At 36.1% G+C, this 21810-nt stretch overlaps 1 protein-coding gene across 6 annotated transcripts in view; it reads right to left on the bottom strand.

Moving 5' to 3' along the window:
- The window catches only part of WDR47 (WD repeat domain 47), a 56788-nt gene that overhangs the window by 27784 nt on the left and 7194 nt on the right, over positions 1–21810 (bottom strand). Inside the window, exons 2-7 of one of the 6 annotated variants that reach the window (XM_064588716.1) lie at positions 15768–15808; positions 11601–11767; positions 9171–9254; positions 5745–5829; positions 3035–3837; positions 625–751 (exon numbers count right to left, since the gene is read on the bottom strand). In XM_064588716.1, coding sequence (XP_064444786.1) covers positions 625–751; positions 3035–3837; positions 5745–5829; positions 9171–9254; positions 11601–11758 — 1257 coding nt within the window. In that variant the 5' untranslated portion in view covers positions 11759–11767; positions 15768–15808. Of the gene's footprint in view, positions 1–624; positions 752–3034; positions 3838–5723; positions 5830–9170; positions 9255–11600; positions 11768–15767; positions 15809–21810 lie in introns of all 6 variants that reach the window. The other 5 variants (XM_064588713.1, XM_064588712.1, XM_064588714.1 and 2 more) reach the window with 5 other exon arrangements.

The raw sequence follows: 21810 nt of genomic DNA, 5'->3' as shown, positions 1-21810 counted from the left end.
CTCGATCCAGGGACTCCAGGATCATGACCTGAGCCGAAAGCAGTCGCTTAACCAACTGAGCCACCCAGGCGCCCCTCTACTTCATTCTTAATATTTAGTTGAAGACAAAAAAGTTTACTGAACTTATTAAAACTACCTCTTCACCTCTTCTAAGTGGCATACCATATAAGAAAACTTATACTCTCCTTTATAATACAATTTCTTTTCCAAATCACCACAGAAAAATAATTTGGAATTCTAAAAACTTGGATAAAAGTATTTTATATTATAAATGTCATAATTTCCTGTTCATTAAATCTAATTAGTAAGATACGTCTTAAAAATACAAGCTATCCACATTTAATGTGAGTTTAATTACTTGAGTCCTGAAATATGTAAGATTAATGTAAACTGTGGTATTTTAGATTGTTAATAAATTCTCCTGTTAAAAATGTTCCAAAATACATGACAACTAAAAATACCATATATCCTTAAGGAAAAAGGGAGAAAATAATAAGAAAGTCTAGATATTCTCTCACCTACTTCCAAATATTGGAAAATTCCTTTTACATTCTATCCAAGCAAATACTTTTATTTCTTCCACAGACAATAATTCTAAAAGACACTAGGTATATTAAATATTACCTCATTTTTTTCTTGCTTAGCTGGTCCTGGATTCTGTGTTCCATTTGCAGGCTCTTTTTCTGAAACTGAACTCTGGCCCAGGATTTCACTGCTTATAGGCTGCTGTGCCTCAACGGGTGTATCACTTCTTCCAGAAAGGTGCAAAAAACAAACAGGAAGAGGTAGGGGTGAAGGAAAATATATTCTAGTTAGAGAAATTTTAATTAACACAATGAATACTTAATCTAAATGTTTATCAAATGTGCAAAAATAGATTTTTAAATCTTCCTTTCTTCTCTTAAGGGTACTATGTAAGAGATTTTTATTTTTATTTTTATTTTTATTTTTTTTAAAGATTTTATTTATTTATTTGACAGAGAGAATGAGAGAGAGAGCACATGAGAGGGGGGAGGGTCAGAGGGAGAAGCAGACTCCCTGCCGAGCAGGGAGCCCGATGCAGGACTCGATCCCGGGACTCCAGGATCATGACCTGAGCCGAAGGCAGTCGCTTAACCAACTGAGCCACCCAGGTGCCCAATCTTTTGTGTGTTATCTTCTTATTCACCACAGTAACTCAATCACTATACCCAGGATGCAGCATGGTGCTAGCACAGAGTAGACACTCAAATATTTTTAAACAAATATTGACTTCAAACATGAATTACCACAAAAAGAGGTTTCTTCATGTGGCATCTTCAACATAATTGATCTAATTAAGCTTCCCAATATTTTTAAATTACACCTCAAACATTTTTTAAAAACAAGGTTAACTCTTTCCAAAGTAAATTTTTATACTTTATCCACAGCACAGTAGCCCTCCCATAGCATGTTATTAGCAGCCCTTTTGACATATTGTCCTTACCAGGAGTATGACACTCAGAAAGGGAGAAATTTATATTTACAAAGCATCATTCACATACTTGCCACTCTGCTAGGAGCTTTATCTCAGTTTGCAAGTCAGTACCCTGTTTTTTTGTTTTTTTTTAAAGATTTTATTTATTTGAGAGAGAGAATGAGATAGAGAGAGCATGAGAGGGGGGAGGGTCAGAGGGAGAAGCAGACCCCCCGCTGAGCAGGGAGCCCGATGCGGGACTCGATCCAGGGACTCCAGGATCATGACCTGAGCCGAAGGCAGTCGCTTAACCAACTGAGCCACTCAGGCGCCCAATACCCTGTTTTATAGAGGAGGTCATTTAGGCTCAGAGAGATTAAGGATGGGTCTCGAGGTCATACAACTACTAAATGGCAAAGCTTTTGTTCAAACCCAAGTCTGACTCCAAAGATCATGTTCTATTCATTATTCCACACTGCTTGGCCTCATAAGTCTTCCAATTTCACAAGCATGACAGATGTTTTCTGGGTTAGTGCTACTGCTCAGCTAATAACACATGTATTACTCACTTGCTGATATGTCATTTTTTACCTCTGTTTATTCTGTAATCTAGTAACTTACACTCCACTTCTTTACATCTTTATCCAGTCAGTCCTCAAATTTCTACTACTTTCTTTACATAGGCAAGAGCACATGTAGAGTCAGATCTAGTTGGATTTTTGTGTGTCTCTTTTCCACACAATCCCACTGGTGTACAAGTCCAAACATGTCATTCATTATACTGAGCAAGAAGTTCTGATCATCTTGTGTACTCAGAAGAATATCAGCAGTTCACCCGGAACTGAAGTTCAACATTCCAAACAATGAAAATTTTCTTTAAAGAGATTGGAAAGTCCAGGGTAAGTTTAAGATGGTCTCTACCAATGCTCAAGACTTTCTATTCCTTTAGGATTTAGATAATAGGAAGCTCCTATATTAAGTTATACTCATCCATTTTCATGACTAGATATCATCTTTATCTTTCAATCAGAGCAATAAGATGCCTTAAGAAGTCACCCGAGGCTTTAGGAAGTCCCCTCACTTAACATCCTAAAATGCTCCCTTCTCTTTAAGGAACATTAAACAAGATATCACAACCCCCTCCTCTGCAATCTCATAGCAACTTAACAGAAAATGATCTCAGGGCTGTGAGATCAAGCCCCACGTTGGGCTCTGTGCTGGGTGTGGAGCCTGCTTAGGATTCTCTCTCTCCCTTTCCCTCTGCCCCTCCCCATCCTTCTCTAAAAAAAATTTAAAAATAAAGGAACTTGAACATTAAACACACACACACAAACACACAATCTCACACTTGTGAATATTTTTTTTTTAAGATTTTTTTTAATTTATTTATTTGACAGAGAGAGAGCACAAGTAGGCAGAGCGGCAGGCAGAGGGAAAGGGAGAAGCAGGCTCTCTGCTGAGCAGGGAGCCCAATGTGGGGCTCCATCCCAGGACCCTGGGATCATGACCTGAGCCGAAGGCAGCCACCCAATCGACTGAGCCACCCAGGTGCCCCTCACACTTGTGAATATTTTCTAATTTTTATGAGCAAATACTTACCGTTCAGGGGATTCTTCGTAAATACTGTGACATTCTGTATTCTCAAGCATGAGACTTCTACTGAGGTTTTGCACACCTGGATAATGGAAGTTAGCAAAGGAGTGTGACATTGGAGAAGTTTTGTTTCCAAGGTCTGAGATTCTCTTATCATGACTGGTTAGTCCACAAGTGAGGCCATCTAAAGCAGGATTCAGAGATCGGGTCATATAGGCATCAGCTGATTGAGGCCTTCTCATTGGAGATGATGGATAGGGAGAAAGTTTGCTGATAAGAGGAGTCAAAAGATCAGCATATGCAGCTTTTGTAGGTTTCAGAAGTTTGTCAACATGAATATTAAGCATTTTCTGTTCAAAAGCACAAGAGAAGACAGAAGATGGGAGATTCTGAAGCCATGACAATAAACTCAGATCCAAGTCATCACAACCATTACCACATAAAAGGTCAATGCCAAGAAGTACTTCACTTTCTGTAATTTCTTCTCCAGTTGCTTTACTTTGACAAAATTCTACACAGCATTCATAAAGTAGACCCTTCATTACAAGCTGAAATAAACGATTGTTACTTGCTTTAAAACCTGCCTCACTTAGCTTCCTATCAGCAGGGATGAATTCTGCAACCATGACACAAGCCTCTTCAAAACAGTGAACTCGTGCAGTGCTGGGATTCCAGTCCTTAAATTCAGCATGATTGGTCAGACGAGGCAAAGTCAAAAGCAAACAGAGCTTGCTATAATCATCTTTAGAAGGACAGTACTCTTCTAGGGCATGCAAACATTGCACAGCTTCTTGCATGGTAAATTCCAGCTGTAAGAAAAATTTAAGTGATCACTATAGAGAGAGATGCTGTGAGATAAAAAACAAGAGTATTTTATTCAAATACAAAGATACTTTACAAACTTTCATAAACTATTCAACTGCAAAAGGATAAACTCTAGTGTCACAGAATACTCACATAACTTGCAAGATATTTAATAACAACTTTCAAGACAAGAATCAAAATGTTTTTCACTACTGAAATAAAAATATTAAATAATTTGGTTAATTAGTGACTTAAACTCCTCCTATAAAAATAGTGTTCTAGTTCAGGCTTCAGACTATCATTCTCAAGGCATAATTTTTTTTTTTAAAGAATTTACTTATTTATTTGACAGAGAGAGACACAGTGAGAGAGGGAACACAAGCAGGGGGAGTGGGAGAGGTAGAAGCAGGCTTCCCGCAGAGCAGGGAGCCCAATGCAGGGCTCGATCTCAGGACCCCGGAATCACAACCAGAGCCGAGGGCAGACGCTTAACGACTGAACGACCCAGGCGCCCCTCAAATGCATAATTTTTTAAAGTCAAGAATAATTGAGTTCTCTAGAAATGAAAACTGAAGCATGCCAATATTCAATGGTTTATATAGCTTGCTATCACTCCAGCTTACCCAAAAAGCAAAAGAGCCATTCTTAAACTTGCCATAAGAGAAATTTGTGTGGAGAAAGAAAGCAAATTAAAAGAAAAAAAAGAACATTTACAGTTCATTTACTACAAAAACAGAATGAAGATAGAATAAAGGAAGCTTAGCTGAGAGACAGATTACAATAATTTGTATACTGAATATTTTCTGAGAACCATAAGCTTTTAATGATGTAAGGAATCTTAGAGCTTATGTATCCACCTTTCTTCATCTTACATATGGAAAAAGGTAGCAGATTTAACTGAAGTAATGTAGTTGGTTAGTGACAAAGACAAAATAAAAATTAGGTCCTCTGACTTACATTCCAGAGTTCTTTCCACATTTAAACATCATTATCTGGCAAACATTTCTCTATTATACATGAAAGTCCTCATCGTAGTATCTTTTGAGTTTATTTCAATGAACAATTACTGGCACTTAATAAGTTTCCTTGGTTTGGATGTAAGAACACTATTATTAAAACTTTAAAAATAACTTTCTAACCAAAAAACCTTTCATGGGGCACCTGGGTGGCTCAGTCAGTTAAGCGTCTGACTTTGGCTCAGGTCCTGATCTCAGGGTCCTGGAATCGAGCTCAGTGAAGAGTCTGCTTCTCTCTCTCGCTCTTCCTCTGCCCCTCCCTGTGCTCATGCTCACTCTCTCTCAAATAAATAAACAAAATCTTCTAAAAAAAAAAAAAGAAAGAAAGAAATGTTAAAAAAAAATCCTTCGTATCATTAAATTTAAATTGTCATAAAGGCATAAAGATTTTATCAAAAACCACCTCTGTTGTGCTGAGCACTGGGTATTGTATGTAAGTGATGAATCACTGGATTCTGTACCTGAAACTAATATTACACTGTATGTTAACTAACTGAAACTTAATAAAAACTTGGAGGAAAAAAAAAACACCTCTGGATCAATGTAAATACTGAAAAAAAAAAACAGAAAAAAAAAGTAAACATAATCCACTTCTGTAATAAGAAAAAAGGAACAATGTAGCATCATCTTTAAGTCAAACATCTATTGCAACCTAAATCACCTTAAACAAGAGAAGAGCACACACCCGCCAACCAGCCAGCCATTCATTTATCATCTTTGTCTAAATCTTGGAAGCATTACAGATTGAAAGTACTACAGCTGCAAGAGTAAATCTTACCCCATCCTACCTCATAAAAACTTTGAAAATTCATGATACTAATCTTTTGTTTTAGTGAATAAAATACTTATGACTGAAACAAGACTATGGCGCAAACCTTCAGGAATAAAAATCTTACATGCTGGGGCTCATCTTCTGCTGACATTGCATTGTTAACACACAAAGCTTCTAAAAACTTCTGCTTCAGGATAATATAACGAAACCTGTGAAAAATAAAATATGAAACATTAAAATTAAAAAGCTGAGTTACAGCAATGTCAAAGATTGGAAATGAAACCCAAGTCCCCAGAGCAACAGAGGCTACATATGTTCAAAAGGACTAATTATTCCTTTAAAATTATATATATTTTTAAAGGTTTTACTTATTTATTTGACAGAGAGAGCGAGAGAGCAAAAGCAGGGGGAGCAGGAAAAGGAGAGGGAGAAGCAGGCTTCCCACTGAGCAGGGAGCCCGACACAGGGCTCGATCCCAGGACTCTGGGCTCGTGACCTGAGCCGAAGGAAGATGCTTAACCAACTGAGCCACCCAGGTGCTCCTAAAATAATATTTTTAAAAAATTAATTTTCCAATGTCTCATAAATCAAATGCACTTAAAGTTACTATAACTACCTTTGCTTTCAAAAAATTCTTAAAAGCTTATCACACTGAAGCCACAATTAAAATAATTTCAGTAGTAAGTAAATACAATTTAATACTCAAAGGATTTCTATTTCCAATCTTAATTCTGAACAAAAATCAAGTTTTATGGAAGAGGTCAAATATTATCTAATATGAAATCAAAGTCCTTTACATTCAAAATGCTTTGTTTTATGTTTTATTATGTTTTATTATTTTGTATTTTATTCAAAATATGTCTTTTTTTTCTTTGAATATGAGAGTGGTCTAATAAAAAGCAGGCTGAAAGAATGTAAGAAATGAACATTTCTGAAAAGTCATAAAATAACCACAAACTTTGAATCTTTTTTTTTTTTGTAAGGAGGCTCCAGCATGGAGCCCAACACGAGGCTTGAACTCACAACTCTGAGATCAAGACCTGAGCTGAGATCAGGAGTTGGATGCTTAACCGACTGAGCCACCCAGGCGTCCCTAAACCTTAAAACTTTTTAACAGAGATGTTCCAGGGAGAGGAGTCTACTTGACTTGCCTAAGAATTAAAAAATGTTGGATGCCTTAAGCACCTTAAAGAAAAATTATTTCTAGGGACTGAAAGAAAATAATAATGAACCCCAGTCATTCTTTCAACCACTGTTATGATAGCAAACTGTGTCCAATAAAACAAAATCCTTGCCTTCAAAAAGAGAGTCATCTAATAAATTGTATGAAATATGTACACTGTTTTGGCAAGGTCTCAAAGGAATGTGAAACCAATTCTATCAGAAGGGATGGGAAGTATAAGGAAAGTCTTATAAGAACTGACTCTTGGAAGATGATCAGGTGTGTGCTATGTAAAGGCAGGAGATGGTGAAAGGAATACTATTCCAGGTGAATGAAGAATGTATAAGGCAAACAGTTATCAAATAGCACCAGTGGTATGAATGGAGGATCAAAAACAATATAAGACTGTACTTCCATTAATGATGGAATAACTTGTATCTGGCTAACTTTTCTGCAGATAACAATAATAAACCCTAGGTAAAATTAAAAAAAAAAAAATAAGTATTTGAAAGCAATGAAGAACAACAAAAAGTTGGCACAACTAGAGGGAAGTCAATCCTTGGGGAAAAAAAGAACCTTTGGGGTGAGATTCAAGGGTATAAGGTCTTCCAGTCAACACAATGTGAGCTAAAACTCAAGTAGAAAGTTGCAGTTTCACTTTCTTGAAAAGTCAGCAAAAACAGCTGGTACTGCAAGAGTAGCTGAAAAGCAGGGAGACATCCAAAAAAGAAGGAAGTCATAAGGAAAAATACACCAAAATCTATTATATAAACTCAGCCCAAATCTTTGGCTGTCCCTGAAACTGTGAAGATGCAAAGGAGACTCCAAGGAGCCCAGGGAAAGCAACACATAGAAGCCTAAGTAACTGAACAAAGATCTCAGCTGGCATCCACTAAGTGAGAGCATAACCAAGTTAACTACCTGCATGAATAAGTCAACACTTTTCAAAGGAAGATAACAGAATCCAGAGTCTCAGCAATGAATCCACGATGTGCAGAATACATTTTAAAAATGACTAGATATATTAAAAAAAAATAAAAGTGACTCATAGTTAAGAAAAAGGCAATCAATAGACGTTGAGCCTAAAATGACCTAGAAGTTGGAATTAGCAAACAAAGACTATTAGCAAACAATAGCTACTATAAATATGTTCAAGGACTTAAAGGGAAACATAGTCACAATGAGTAAACAGATGGAAATATCTCAGCAGAAAAATGATAAAGAAAAGGAAATTCTGAAACTGAAAAGTACAATTATCTGAAATGAAAAATGCATTGCTTATGAGCAGAATGCTAATAGCAAAAAAAGGCATCAGTGAATGCTAAAGGTAAATCAGTAGAAATAGTCCAGACTGAAGAATATACAGAAAAAAAAAAGTTTTAAAAAAAGGAACAGAACCTCAGTCCTGTGGGACAATATTAATCATCTAATACCGTGTAGAGTCCCAGGAAGAAAAGAGAAAAGGGCAGAAAAAATATTTGAAGTAATGGCCAAAAGCTTGCCAAATTTGATGAAAAATACAGACTTACAGATTCAAAAAGTTCAACAAACCCTAAGCAGGAAAAATACAAAGAAACCATACTTGAGCACATCATAATCAAACTGCTGAAAGCCAATGATAAAATCTTGTTGCCAGAGTCAGGAGTTGGAAGGGTGGACAGGTGAAGTGGGTCCAAAGGTACAAACTTCCAGTTTTAAAGTAAGTCATGGGGATGTAATGTACAGGATGGTGACTATGGTTTTAATAATACTGTATTGTACATCTTAAAGTTGCTAAGAGAGACATTAAAAATCTTCCTCACAAGAAAGAAAAGTTTTTGTAAATATGACTGGGGATGAATGTTAACTAGACCTACTGTGATGATCATTTCACAATATATACAAATCCAATCACTGTATTGTACACCTGAAACTAATATAATGTTATTTATATGTTAAATACACCTCAAAAAAAAAAACAAGAAAAATCTTGAAGGCAACCAAAAAAAAAGAAAGAAAAAGAAAAAAAGAAACAAAGAGTATCAGGATACAAATACAGCTAAGTGTTCATCAGAAATAATGGAGGCCAGGAGAAAATGGAATGACATCTTTAAATCTTCACACTATTAAAAAAAAATCTTCATACTATTATGAAGAAACAACTGTTGTAGATATGGTCCTTGTGGCTTTTTGTATAGACACTGTCGAAAAAGGTAGGTTTATATATAAGATTTTCAACCAATCGAAGTACATTCAACTTGTCCGCTAGAAATGCTCCAACTCAACTGGATTGAGTATACTATTTTCTAGGAAAATTAACAGTCTTGTTTTTAAATTTGTGTTTATTGTTTTGTTTTGCTAAGCTTCTAACCAATGATAAGACATTAAAAACTTTAGAAGAAATCTTACCTTTTTTTGTCAAATTTTTCCATACATTCTAGAGGCTGAATGAACTGAAGAACTTCATCCCATTGACCATCAAGGATTAGCTGCCTACATAAAGAAAAAAACCCATGCATGTTATCAAATTTGGGTTATACTAATTAAAAGCAGAATAAATATGACAGCATTAAAACTTTAGTCTGAAGTCTGTGATGAGGTTAACATTTTACTTGGTTTCTCAACCACTATAATTAAATTTTTCACAACTTACTTGTAACAACATATTCTATATGAGAAGAATTTGTGATCTGCAACCACTTCTCATTCTATGTTTTTTTCACCTATATAAAAACATTGGGCTAAGTCTAAAAGTTCCTTTATTTTCCTATTCATCTTACACTTTTAAAGCTGTTCTGTATTATTTAGGGGCCAGTGTGTGGGTATGTTCCAGACTCACTACTAAATCAGTGGTTCTCAACTGGGGCAATTCTGCCCCCAAGAAATCTAGTAACGTTTGGAGACATTTTGGGTTGTCACATTGGGAGGTGCTACTGGCATCAACTGAGTATAGGTGAGAGATGCTGCTAAACATCCTATAATGCACAGGACAATATGCACACCCCACACAGGACAAAGAATTATCTGGCCCAAAATGTTACTAGTGCTGAGGTTGAGAAATCCTGCTCTAAACTGTGATTTCTACATCTCTGAGGCATTTGACACTAAAATTTATACTCTGAAAATAAAAACAGCAAGGAATGAGGACAGATTTCATCCTACTTTAGTGGTCTATGGGAACTTACAAAAGTTTTAAGGCATTCTTATTGCTGCTCTTTATAATAGAAATTGCCCCACTTTTGGCTTTTAGAACAGTAAAATTTTAAAAGGGATGGACAGGAGGATCTATATTGGATTGCCAACTTTTGAGTCTGCAAATAAGGAATATTAATAAAAAGCAATCATAATCATTTTATAAAGAGGTATTTTAATATTTAAAAAGTAGGAAGGACAAATTTCAAAGGTTAGTCCTTTAAGATGAATATATTTAGTTTAAAAACTTACTCTTCTACAATTGTTTGCATTTCAGACCAGTAAAACTTCATCAGAAACCCAACAGGTTCAAGGGGGGATATTTGAGAGCCACTGCTAAATTCCAGGAGTAGCAATGCTTGAAAGAGGACCAAAAGAATATGGCCTCAGTACTGGTTCCAGACGATTATCCATTGACTAAGCTCCCCAGGGCTAAATGACAGTTGTAACACCAAATACAGGGAAGTTCAAGGAGTTTAAATAAATTCTCTTATTAAAGCTTTTTTTTTTTTTTTTAAGTTCCTTTTTCATGACTTGGGAATGCTTCATCTTTTAAGGCTTTCCAAGTCACAAAATGCCACATGTCCAAGAATCTGTACTCTTTGTCAAGGATATTCAGTATCACATAAGCAGAGAATACATTTCTGTCTGGAAATTTGGGTTTTTCTTTTTCCATCTAATTCAAGTTAGGATATATTTAGCTTCCCATTTTGGCAAATATGTTAATTCCCTTTTGCTCTGCAATTCCAAGAATCTTGTTCTAAGGAAATAATCCAAGATATAGAAAAAGCCATTTGTATAAAAGATGCTCAATAGAGCATTTATTTAAGATAAACTGGAAATAATTTGTCTAAAAATAGGGGAACCATAAGGAAATTGATTAAACTGAAAATTTTTATAGTATAAATTTGTAATAACACAGAGAATCCTTATGATGTTAATGGATAAAAAAGGATACTAAATTATAAATGCAGTAGAACTGCTGGGGTTTTTAAAAATATGTACAGAAAATTATTAGTATGAAGTGTGCCTGGGTGGTGGGTGATTTTTCTTCCTTATTTTTGTATATTTTCTATAATGAATAGGTTTATATTCATTTCTATGGCAAAAAAAAAAAAAAAAATGGTACTGCAGAAATTATCTTTCCAGAGTCCCTGATTTCTTACTCAAGTATTTTTTGTGATGACACCACAACCACAGTGGAGTTGTGATTCTGGTGTTTTTTTTTTTATGGACCTCTGGATCTTACTACTGAAAACATTCTATAGAGAACATTATTTTGTAAATGTTCCATTATAAAAACAAACATTATTTTTGAAAATTATACTTATTGGGGCTCCTGGGTGGCTAAGTTGATTGGGTGTCTGCCTTTGGCTCAGGTCGTGATCCCTGGATCCCAGGATCAAGTCCCACATCAGGCTCCCTGCTCAATGGGGAGCCTGCTTCTCCCTCCTCTCCCCGTTGTGCTCTCTTGCTATCTCTGTCGTTATCTCTCAATGAAATCTTTTAAAAAATGAATTTAAAAAATTATACTTATATAGCCGTCTCATGATTATAAATATATCCTTGTAATACACATATTACCTTATTAATACTTAACACTTCTTTGAAAGAGCTACAAACCTCATAATACTAATGAAATCATACCTCAGAAAAAGCATATCATCTGAAAATAGGCCATTTATGACTCCACTTTCCTTCTCAAGGGCCAACATACTAATGTGAAGCTTCTTTGAATTCAAGAAGTCTAAAATTAGCTTAATGATTTCAACCTCTTTTACATTCACTGTTTCTTCAGCCGTCATGTTGATAGCCTAAATATTAAACAGAACAAAAACAAAAATTAGTCCTACTGTTTTATTTCTAAGTGTTATTAACTGTCTGGAAACTACACATTAGAGATTTCATGGAAATATTTAGTACAGGTATTTTGAAGTGAAATTAATATTTATCAAAATCAGTCATTTTTTAAGGTGTAATACAGGTTATAGCTATAATTTTTTTAAGTCATTATCTTTGAAAGATACACAGTGGAATAATACAGATTAAATGATACAAAGTCTGTGATTTGCTTCATAATAATACAAGAGGGGACTGGAAGGAGGTAAAGAGGAAACAAGAATAATCATGACTATTGAAGTGGGGTAATGGGTAAATAAAAGTTCATATATTTATATTTGCTACGGTTTGAACATTTGTGTCCGCCCAAAATTAAACTGTTGAAATCCTAATTTCCAAATTGATGTTATTAGGATGTGGAACATTTGGGAGGTGATTAGATCATGAGGGCTCTGCCTTGGTGGGATTAGTGTCCTTCAAGAGGCCCCAGAAAGCTAGCTCAACCCTTCCACCTTGTAAAGATGCAATGAGAAGACAGCAGTCTGCAACCAGAGAGAGAGAGAGACCTCATCAGAACCTGACCATGCTAACACTCTGATCTTAGATTTCCAGCTTCCAAAGCTGTGAGCAATAAATTTCTGCTATTTATAAGCCACCCGGTCTATGGTATTTTGTTCCAGCAACCAAAATGGACTGAGACAGTATTATTCTGTCTGTTCTTACACATTTTTAAAATTTGCCATAATAAAGAATATTTTAAAAAGTCACTAATAACCAAACCATGTTTAGCCAGGTTCTAAATACCTTGCTCTAGGTATACACTCATTCAATAAGCACTTACTGCTTTTTCTCTGTGATAGGCACTGTTCTATACTTAGGAGACACTGGCCTTGTCCTTAAGAAGCTTATAGTCTAGCAGCAACATGTAAAATGTTAAACCTTGTACTTTGGAGCCAAACAAAGTAAGGCTGGTTAAAAAGTGCAACTTTAAGTCATATTGGTACTATCAACCTAAACGTGAAACAAAGATATTTCAACTCTCTATAATCTCTTCTAACTTTTACCTATAAGTGTGCAGTGATACAACTAAGCACATAGGTTATGAATTCATAAAGATTTAGAACTAGGAGGAATTCTGAAGATCATTTCACAGATGAGGCCACACAAGTTAAAGGGCCTAAGTTGTTGTACTTTTCAAATGTCAAGGCTCAGAGCAATACAAAAGACTACCATGCTAATGGGATTAGCTACAAAGACACATCATCGGATCAGATTGTAAGCATATCTTTCTCACAAGACCAACTAACTTTAATGAAGCTCACAGAAACAAACACATACATGTATGCAAACATGTTAATTTTTTTCCAATTTGTTTATTATTTTGTCAATCAACTTCTTCATAATGAGAAGTGTAAATGTCTAGCATACTAGAATGTTCCTATCAGATGAGTACATTTTCTCTCTTAGGTAGAGAAGGTGGTAGCGTAAACAAGGGACAGAACATGGGGAGATAATTATATGATTCAAATATTTAATGACATCAGACTAAGCTAATCTCCTACATCCATCCAACAATAAGGATATGCCTGCCTCAAGAAACAAATCACCAATCTCTCTCTCAACAGGGCAGCTACCCCAGTTCCGCATGCTTTGGGTTTCTCTTTGCTTTCTTCTGAGCTGACCATCCTCCTGTGCATAGACTTTGTTCAAAAGAGGATACACTAAAATTAATGATATTTCTACTCACTAAATTCTAATTACATTTCAGAACTGCCTCCCTGAGATTACTCCTAAAGCATGATGAGTGGTTTCAGAATTTCTCAAATTTTCATGTAATTTTACTATCAAAAGAATGGCTTTAACTAATTATCAGAAAAATAAATGCCCCCTCCATCTCTAAGTTCTTAGAGGGCACTTCACTTATATCACTATGTACCAACCATACAACCTAGTGCAGAGCCAAGATGCAATTTTCTAACGTTGTTCAATATACCCAATGATCCTGAACATTTTATAGGCCTCCATTTATTAAATATTCAGTCTAAATATGGAGTAACTTTGGAGTTACTATGAATCTATGGCAATAGTCCCACTTTAAATCATAACTACAAGTTTAATGCTGCCATCATTTCTGATTATTAAAGCCTAAGAGAAGAAATATTCTTACAAATACATATTTTACACTGACTTTACATTTAAATTTTGAATAGATACAGAAAATATATCCTAATTAACCTAGAATTGGTCAGGGATTTTAAAACACAAGCTTTAATTCTAGACTGTGAAATTCCTAGTAGAAAAATATAGTATTTTAAGGTGCCTGGGTGGCTCAGTCGTTAAGCGTCTGCCTTCCGGCTCAGGTCATGATCCCAGGTTCCTGGGTTCGAGCCCCGCATCTGGCTCCCTGCTCAGCGGGAAGCCTGCTTCTCCCTCTCCCACTCCCCCTGCTTGTGTTCCCTCTCTCGCTGTCTCTGTCAAATAAATAAATAAAATCTTTATTAAAAAAATTAAGTATTTTAACCACCCAACCCAGAATTTTAATTCTTGTAAAATTCACTGTTGTTAGATATAAAACAAAACAGAAATAAAGAGGCGCCAGGGTGGCTCAGTCAGGTAAGTGGCTGCCTTCAGCTCAGGTCATGATCTCAGAGTTCTGGGATCCTAGGATCCAGACCCATGTCAGCGGTGCACCACTTAGCAGGGAGTCTGCTGGTCCCTGTCCCTCTGCCCTTCCCCCACTCGTGCTCTCTCTCAAATAAAATCTTTAAAAAACAAACTAAAACAAACATAGGTATATGCTTGATGACTGTATCTTATTCTTTTCTAACCACCCTGTGTTACTGAAACATTTGTAGAGGCTCCCCAAATCCTAGCTATATAATTTAGAAATTAAGTACATTATAAATAGAAGTTTTAAAGATACATAACATATAAAAACAGAATTCATATACATCTTTAATCTCAAACTATTAATCCCCACAAAGCTAGCATTTTTCTCTAATTCAGAAGAGTAGAATTCAATAATAAATGCTTCATGGGACACCTGGGTGGCTCAGTTGGTTAAGCGTCTGCCGTCAGCTCAGGTCATGATCCCAGAGTCCTGGGATTGAGTCCCGCATCAGGGCTCCTTGCTCGGCAGGAAGCCTGCTTATCCCTCTGCCTGCCACTCCCCCTGCTTGTGCTCTCTCTCGCTCTCTGAGAAATAAATAAAAATCTAAAAAATAATAATAATAAATCTTCATCCCCCGTCCTCAGAGGAGATATAAAACAGAGTTAACTAGCTTAGAAACAACTAAAATTATCTTTTAAAATGAGATGCACAGTATGTTAAGTGTTCAACAAATGTTAGTTGAATTAACTTAAGATGCAAAAATTAATGAAGAAATGGGGCGCCTGGGTGGCTCAGTTGGTTAAGCGACTGCCTTCAGCTCAGGTCATGATCCTGGAGTCCCAGGATCGGGTCCCGCATCGGGCTCCCTGCTCAGCGGGGAGTCTGCTTCTCCCTCTGACCTTCCTCCTTCTCATGCTCTCTGTCTCTCATTCTCTCTGTCTCAAATAAATAAATAAAATCTTTAAAAAAAAAAAAATTAATGAAGAAATGTCTCTAAAAAGGTACAGAGTAAATTATTTTCTTTCCTACTATTCTAAAAGCCATTCAAAAGGATAGAGGGGTGCCTGGGTAGCTCGGTGGATTGAGCGTCCAACTCTTGGTTTTGGCTCAGGTCCTGATCTCATGGGATTCCCTGCTCAGTAGGGAGTCTGCTTCTCCCTCTCCCTCTGCCCCTCCCCCCCCCACTTGTGCTCACAAGCACACTCTCTCTCAAATAAATAAAATCTTAAAAAATAACAGAAAAAAAAAAGGAAAGAAAGAAAAAAGAAAAGGATAAAGCTCTAGCCCTTTATTTAGCCAAAGTCAGTTCTGACAATATCTTAGGTAGACATACCAGCCTATGGTACATGTGAACAATTACTCACCAGGCAGAATTTATGTAGGGCCAACAATAAACTGTATTCTACTGAAAACAGAAAACAAAACGAAAAAAAAAAAACAGAAGGTTTCAGTATTTCCATAATAAATGACAATTTTACCTATTTAAAAAAAAATCTCAAAAATATCTCTATGGATTTTCCTTTTAGAGATAAGGTTTTGCTTATATCTAGCTCTGGACTAGGTGAAATAAGGAAAGTTTTCTTTAATAATGAGTACATCTGGACACCAGTTGGAAGGTAGTTACAACATAGAAGAATATATTAAGGGGCAAGAAAATAAAATTATTTTTAGAAATCTAAGATTAAAGGTAAAATGTTAACAAGAAAAAAAATAATATTGACAGAAATATATATATTTTTTTAAGATTTTATTTATTTGACAGAGAGAGACACAGCGAGAGAGGGAACACAAGCAGGGGGAGTGGGAGAGGGAGAAGCAGGCTTCCCACGGAGCAGGGAGCCCAATGCGGGGCTCGATCCCAGGACCCTGGGATCATGACCTGAGCCGAAGGCAGACGCTTAACGACTGAGCCACCCAGGCACCCCAAAATATATTGACTTCTATATATATTTCTATACATGGATATGGAAAACGGTTCATGAAAAAAGATCAGTGGTAACTTTCTAATCAAATATAAATAGATATGATTTAAATATTCCTTTGCAATGAGAAACATTTGAAGTGTTCTTTACTCACTTAGAATACAAATTAGGAAGGAAGAAAAATGCACAAAGCTAAGAATGATTCACAGGTATGAGATTAAGGGAATCAAAGTACAGCCATTATAAATTTTATAGTCAAGAAAAGCGCTTAAGAAAGTCTCCATTAATCTCTAACTCCATCCCACACAATAAAAATGACTCTCTTTAATCTTCCAAGTATTACAGAGTGCCTAACAATGAATAACACTGCCTTACCATTCCTGTTTACAGGCAAAAATGCAGATAAGGAAATGAAGTACTATGAAGCCTTTTAATGTAATACCAAACTGGGACATAAGACTACTGCACCTTTTCCTTTAAAAAATGGAGAAATGAGGGTGCCTGGGTGGCAGTGGGTTGAGCATCTGCCTTTGGCTCAGGTCATGATCTCAGGGTCCTGGGATGGAGCCCTGGTAGGTTAGGCTTCCTGCTCAGCGGGGAGTTTGCTTTTCCCTCTCCCTCTGCTCCCCCCCCCCCCACTCATGCTCTCTCTCTCTCAGATAAAAATCTTTTTAAAAAATGGAGAAATAAATTTGCTATCTTTTTAATAACATAGCATTCTAAAAATTTGTTAGTTAACTGTAAATGTCTGGCCTTTGGAATTATAAATGTGATGTTGCAAGTCACTTAATCTCTACAGGCTTCAATTTCTTCATACATAAAACAAGAGGGTTAATTTGGGTAATTTCTATGATTTAAGTTTTATAATTTGCTTTAAGTCACATTTCAATAACAGCAAGTATACGTAAATTCTTGGGAAAAAGTCTGGGATAATCAGAAATCTCTCATCTATAAGGTCAGTTTAATAAGAGGAAAGAAAATAGATTTGTTTTAAATCATATAAGCAAATAAAAGTCCTTCTAACTGCGAAGCTCTGTCATGTCTGCTAATTAGCTAAGGTTTGTGACATGGATGTAGCATGTGTCCCTTCTTACTGTTAACAGCTGTTCTCCATTCATCAATTATTCTAATTTACCTTCTGGAACTGTGAATAATTTTGGCCTGAAGAACAAATTATCTTTAAAGCAGGTACAGCTTAATATAGCTATAAAAAGAAAAGAATTCAATTAACATACACTAAATGTTGTGTATATGCATAAAATATCTTTTGAAAAAAAAAATTGACAAAAAATGATTGTCTCAAAGGAAAACTGGATAATTTAAAATAGGAATGGGAAGAAGACTTTCCAGGATATACCCTTTTGTACCTTTTGAATTTTGTACAATGTACAAATATTACCTATTCAAAAAATTTAAAAATAATAATATGAAACATAAGTAATTTCCCATTGCAAATTACTTGAAAATTCTAACTGCAAGTAACTGGAAGGAATTAGTAATATAATGAATATAATGTATTCATTATACACATAAAGAAGTAGTATTTGAGAATGATTTGTAATTTTTTTTGTAACACAAGACCTCTTCTCAGATCTGATTCAAATATTATTTCAATCTTTCTTTATGAGATTAAAGTAATTGGGTTCTTTCCATATTCAAACCCACAAAAATTTTAAAGGCACATTTAATTGCTGAAGAACTAAAAATTTACAAGATAAACGAAACTATTTTTGACTCAGACTATGTAATTAAGTCCTATAACCCAGGGGTGGCTGGGTGGCTCAGTTGGTTAAGCGTCTGACTTTGGTTCAGGTCATGATCTTAGGGTCCTGGAATGGAGCCCCATGTAGGGCTTCGTGCTCAGCAGAGAGTCTGCTTCTCCCTCTTCCTCTGTCCCTCCCCCTGCCCATGCTCCCTCTCTCTCTCAAATGAATATTAAAAAAAAAAAGTCCCATAACCCAGAAAATGTAAGGGAAAAAAACTGTCAAATTTGGCACTAAAAATGTAAACTATAAACCTTCCATTTCTAATAGAAGTTGCCATAAACAAGTTAAAAGACACAGGAAAGGGGCGCCTTGCTGGCTCAGTCGGTTAAGCTCTTGGTTTCAGCTCAGGTCTTAGGCTAAGGTCATGGTCTCAGGGTTTTGGGATTGATTCCTCCCTGGCAGGCTCCTCACACAGTAGGGAGTCTGCTTGAGATTCTCTCTCTCCCTCTGCCCACCCCCACTCTCTCTCTCTCTCAAGTAAATAAATAAATCTTAAAAAAAAAAAAAAAAAGACAAAGGACAAAATAGAAATAAACATAACACACATAAAGTTAAATGATTACCACTGAGAACATATAAATAGCATCTTCAAATCAATACCTCCCAAAATTCCAGTTGAACAATGAGCAAAGACTATAAAGAGACAATTCACAGAACTATAAAAGACCAATAAATTTATGAAAAGATGTTCAACGTCACTAGTGATATTAAAATAAGATACCAATTATGGCCTACTAGTTTTGCAAAAAAGACCTGATATCTAGTGCTGGCAAGAGCGTGAGTAATGCCCTTTCACATATTGTGTTAAGAATGTAAATTTGGGGGCACCTAGGTGGCTCAGTCGGTTAAGCATCTGCCCTCAGCTGGGGTCATGATCCCAGAGTCCTGAGATCAAGCCCCTGCTCAGCGGGGAATCTGCTTCTCCCTCTGCCCCTCACCCCCCTCGTACTCTCTGTCTCTCTATCAAATAAATGAAATCTTAAAAAAAAAAAAAAAGGATGTTAATTGGGACAAACTGAAAGAGAATCTGACAGCATGAAATTTTTATCTATGAAAATTTTAAATATTTATACTCTGACTTACCAATTCAATTCTACTTCTAGAAACCTATCCTTAAAAAGTACTTGCAAATATACACAAAGGTACATATACAATGATGTTCCTTGAAGATCTGCTTGTAATAGAGAAAAATTAGAAATGAACTGAGCTCTCATCAATAGAATTGTTAAATTATGGTAAATTCATTAACATAGAATACGAATGCATCCTCGCAATACAAAGGCACTTCACAGAACAATATAGCTATCAATAAATAACTGAATGGATAAATATAAATAGGTCCACTTAATTTTTTTAAAGGGAAGATATGATATGCGTGTCTAAATCAATAACAAAGAAAGGTCTAGTGGGATACATATCAAACTGTTAAGAATGGTTACCTCTGAAGATAAGGAATTGGATGCAGGGCATAAAACTAGGAAGAGAAAGGGGCTGAAGGGAGACTGTTTTATTGTTTATCATTTGTATTATCAGAAATGGTTTACATGGGGCGCCTGGGTGGCTCAGTCGTTGGGCGTCTGCCTTCGGCTCAGGTCATGATCCCGGGGTCCTGGGATCGAGCCCCGCATCGGGCTCCCCGCTCAGTGGGAAGCATGCTTCTCCCTCTCCCACTCTCCCTGCTTGTGTTCCCTCTCTCGCTGTGTCTCTTTCTGTCAAATAAATAAAATCTTAAAAAAAAAAAAAATGGTTTACAAACATTCACATATTACCTGTATGTTTACACACATATTTCTTGTATGAATACAATTTTTTAATTTTAAAAAGAAAAAAACTATGAAAAATTACAGGATTAGATCTGAAAGGTTCTCTTCTATATCAACGTACCAACTAGATAGAATCCCAAAGATAAGATTAACTGCTATGTTTACAATGCAAAAACTATTGGGTACTATTCTAAGATCTTTACTCATATTGTTTAAGTGATCCTTATAGCAATCTTATGAGATAGGCAGTTTCATTCCTATTTTACAGATGAAGACACTTGGTTTTGTAAGTTTAAGAAATTAACCCAGTATCTGGGGCGCCCGCTGGCTGAGTCAAAAGAGCATGCAACCCTTGATCTCAGGGTTGTGAGTTCAAGCCCCACATCTACACTGGGTGTAGAGATTAAATAAATAAACTAAAAAAATTAACCCAATATTTACATTAAGACTAAACATGTATTTCACAAGCAGCTAAATACTTCAGAAGTGTGTCAGGACATACATCCTGGTATCAACATCCATGTTGACACCCATCAGGAAATCTTTAAAAAGTACCAGAGGGTGGGACGCCTGGGTGGCTCAGTTGCTTAAGCATCTGCCTTTGGCTCAGGTCATGATCCCCCAGATCATGATCCCAGAGGGATCGAAGCCTGTTTCTCCCTCTGCCTGCCTCTCCCCCTGGCTTGTGCTCTCTCTCTCTCTCTCTCTCTGACAAATAAATAAATAAAATCTGTAAAAAAAAAAAAAAAAAAAAAAAAAATTTTAAAAATAAATAAAAAGTACCGGAGGGCACCTATTTAACAGGGCAGCAAACAAAGGGGAGACAATTTATATAGAGAATCTTGAGCAGGTTCCATACCCAGCAGGGCTTGATCTCACAACCCTGAGATCATGACCTGAGCCAAAACCATGAGTTGGATGCTTAACCGACTGAACCACCCAGGCGCCCCTAAGGCAATAAGAATTTCAGAATGAAAAACAAAATGTGTAGAGAATTTTTATTCTTAAATAATATACTTATAGCTCACTTGCTTAAAACGTGGTTCAGCAGATCTCTTTAAGACCTATCAGACCTTTGCTGTGTTCTCTGGCCTCACACTGAACAGCTTCCAGTCAGACAACTGACTGTGTCACTGATCTCAAGAGAAACCTGGCAGGTAAGTATGGACAGACCAAAACAAGTCCATTCTTTAAAACAATTCAAAATGGGAATCCCACTTACTAGTGAGCAACAGTGCCACCACTTGTCATACAATTATTTGACATTAGGCAGAGCTAAGAACTCCAGGTCTCCTGACTTGTAGTCAAAAGCTTTAGGTGTTAATCATACAAAGAATTAAAGGATTTTTTTTTTAAAGGAAAGGAAGTTCTGTCAAATGCTACAATGTGGATGAATTGTTTGTTTATTTATTTATTTGAGAGGGGGGGGCAGGGCGGGAGGTAGGGAGAAGTAGGCTCCCCGACCAGCAGGGAGCCAGATGTGGGGCTCAATCCCAGGATCATGACCTGAGCTGAAGGCAGACGCTTAACTGACTGAGCCACCTAGGCGCCCAGAATCAAAGGATTTTTAAAATATTTTTATTCCTTAAATCATCACAGCAGCTCATGATGAAAATTCAAATGTATATTAAGCAGAGTTTCAACCCATACGTATGTAAATAAGAAATGTAGAAAGTCTATAATCTTAATATTTGTAATAAAAATTAATTCTAAACTCTAAGCACAAATTAATGCTATATCAACTAAGGTCAAAGTAAAATACTCATAATTTCATACAGTATTCCTTATTTATTTTTGCATGTGTTTTACTTTATGGTAAAAAAGATGTTTTATCTAAGAACACAATTTCACCTTTTATTATATAATGAGACGTACAGTATAGTTTTCTATCACACCTAAAACCAAGGTAAAAAAAAAAAAGTATGCTTTGTAAAATAGATTAAAAATGTCCTTCAT

This window comes from Mirounga angustirostris, unplaced genomic scaffold, assembly GCF_029215605.1.
Source record: "Mirounga angustirostris isolate CCGP_5_RB_7025 unplaced genomic scaffold, mMirAng1.0.hap1 SCAF_4, whole genome shotgun sequence".
NCBI lineage: Eukaryota > Metazoa > Chordata > Mammalia > Carnivora > Phocidae > Mirounga > Mirounga angustirostris.
This window is presented reverse-complemented; position numbering and strand designations above follow the sequence as displayed.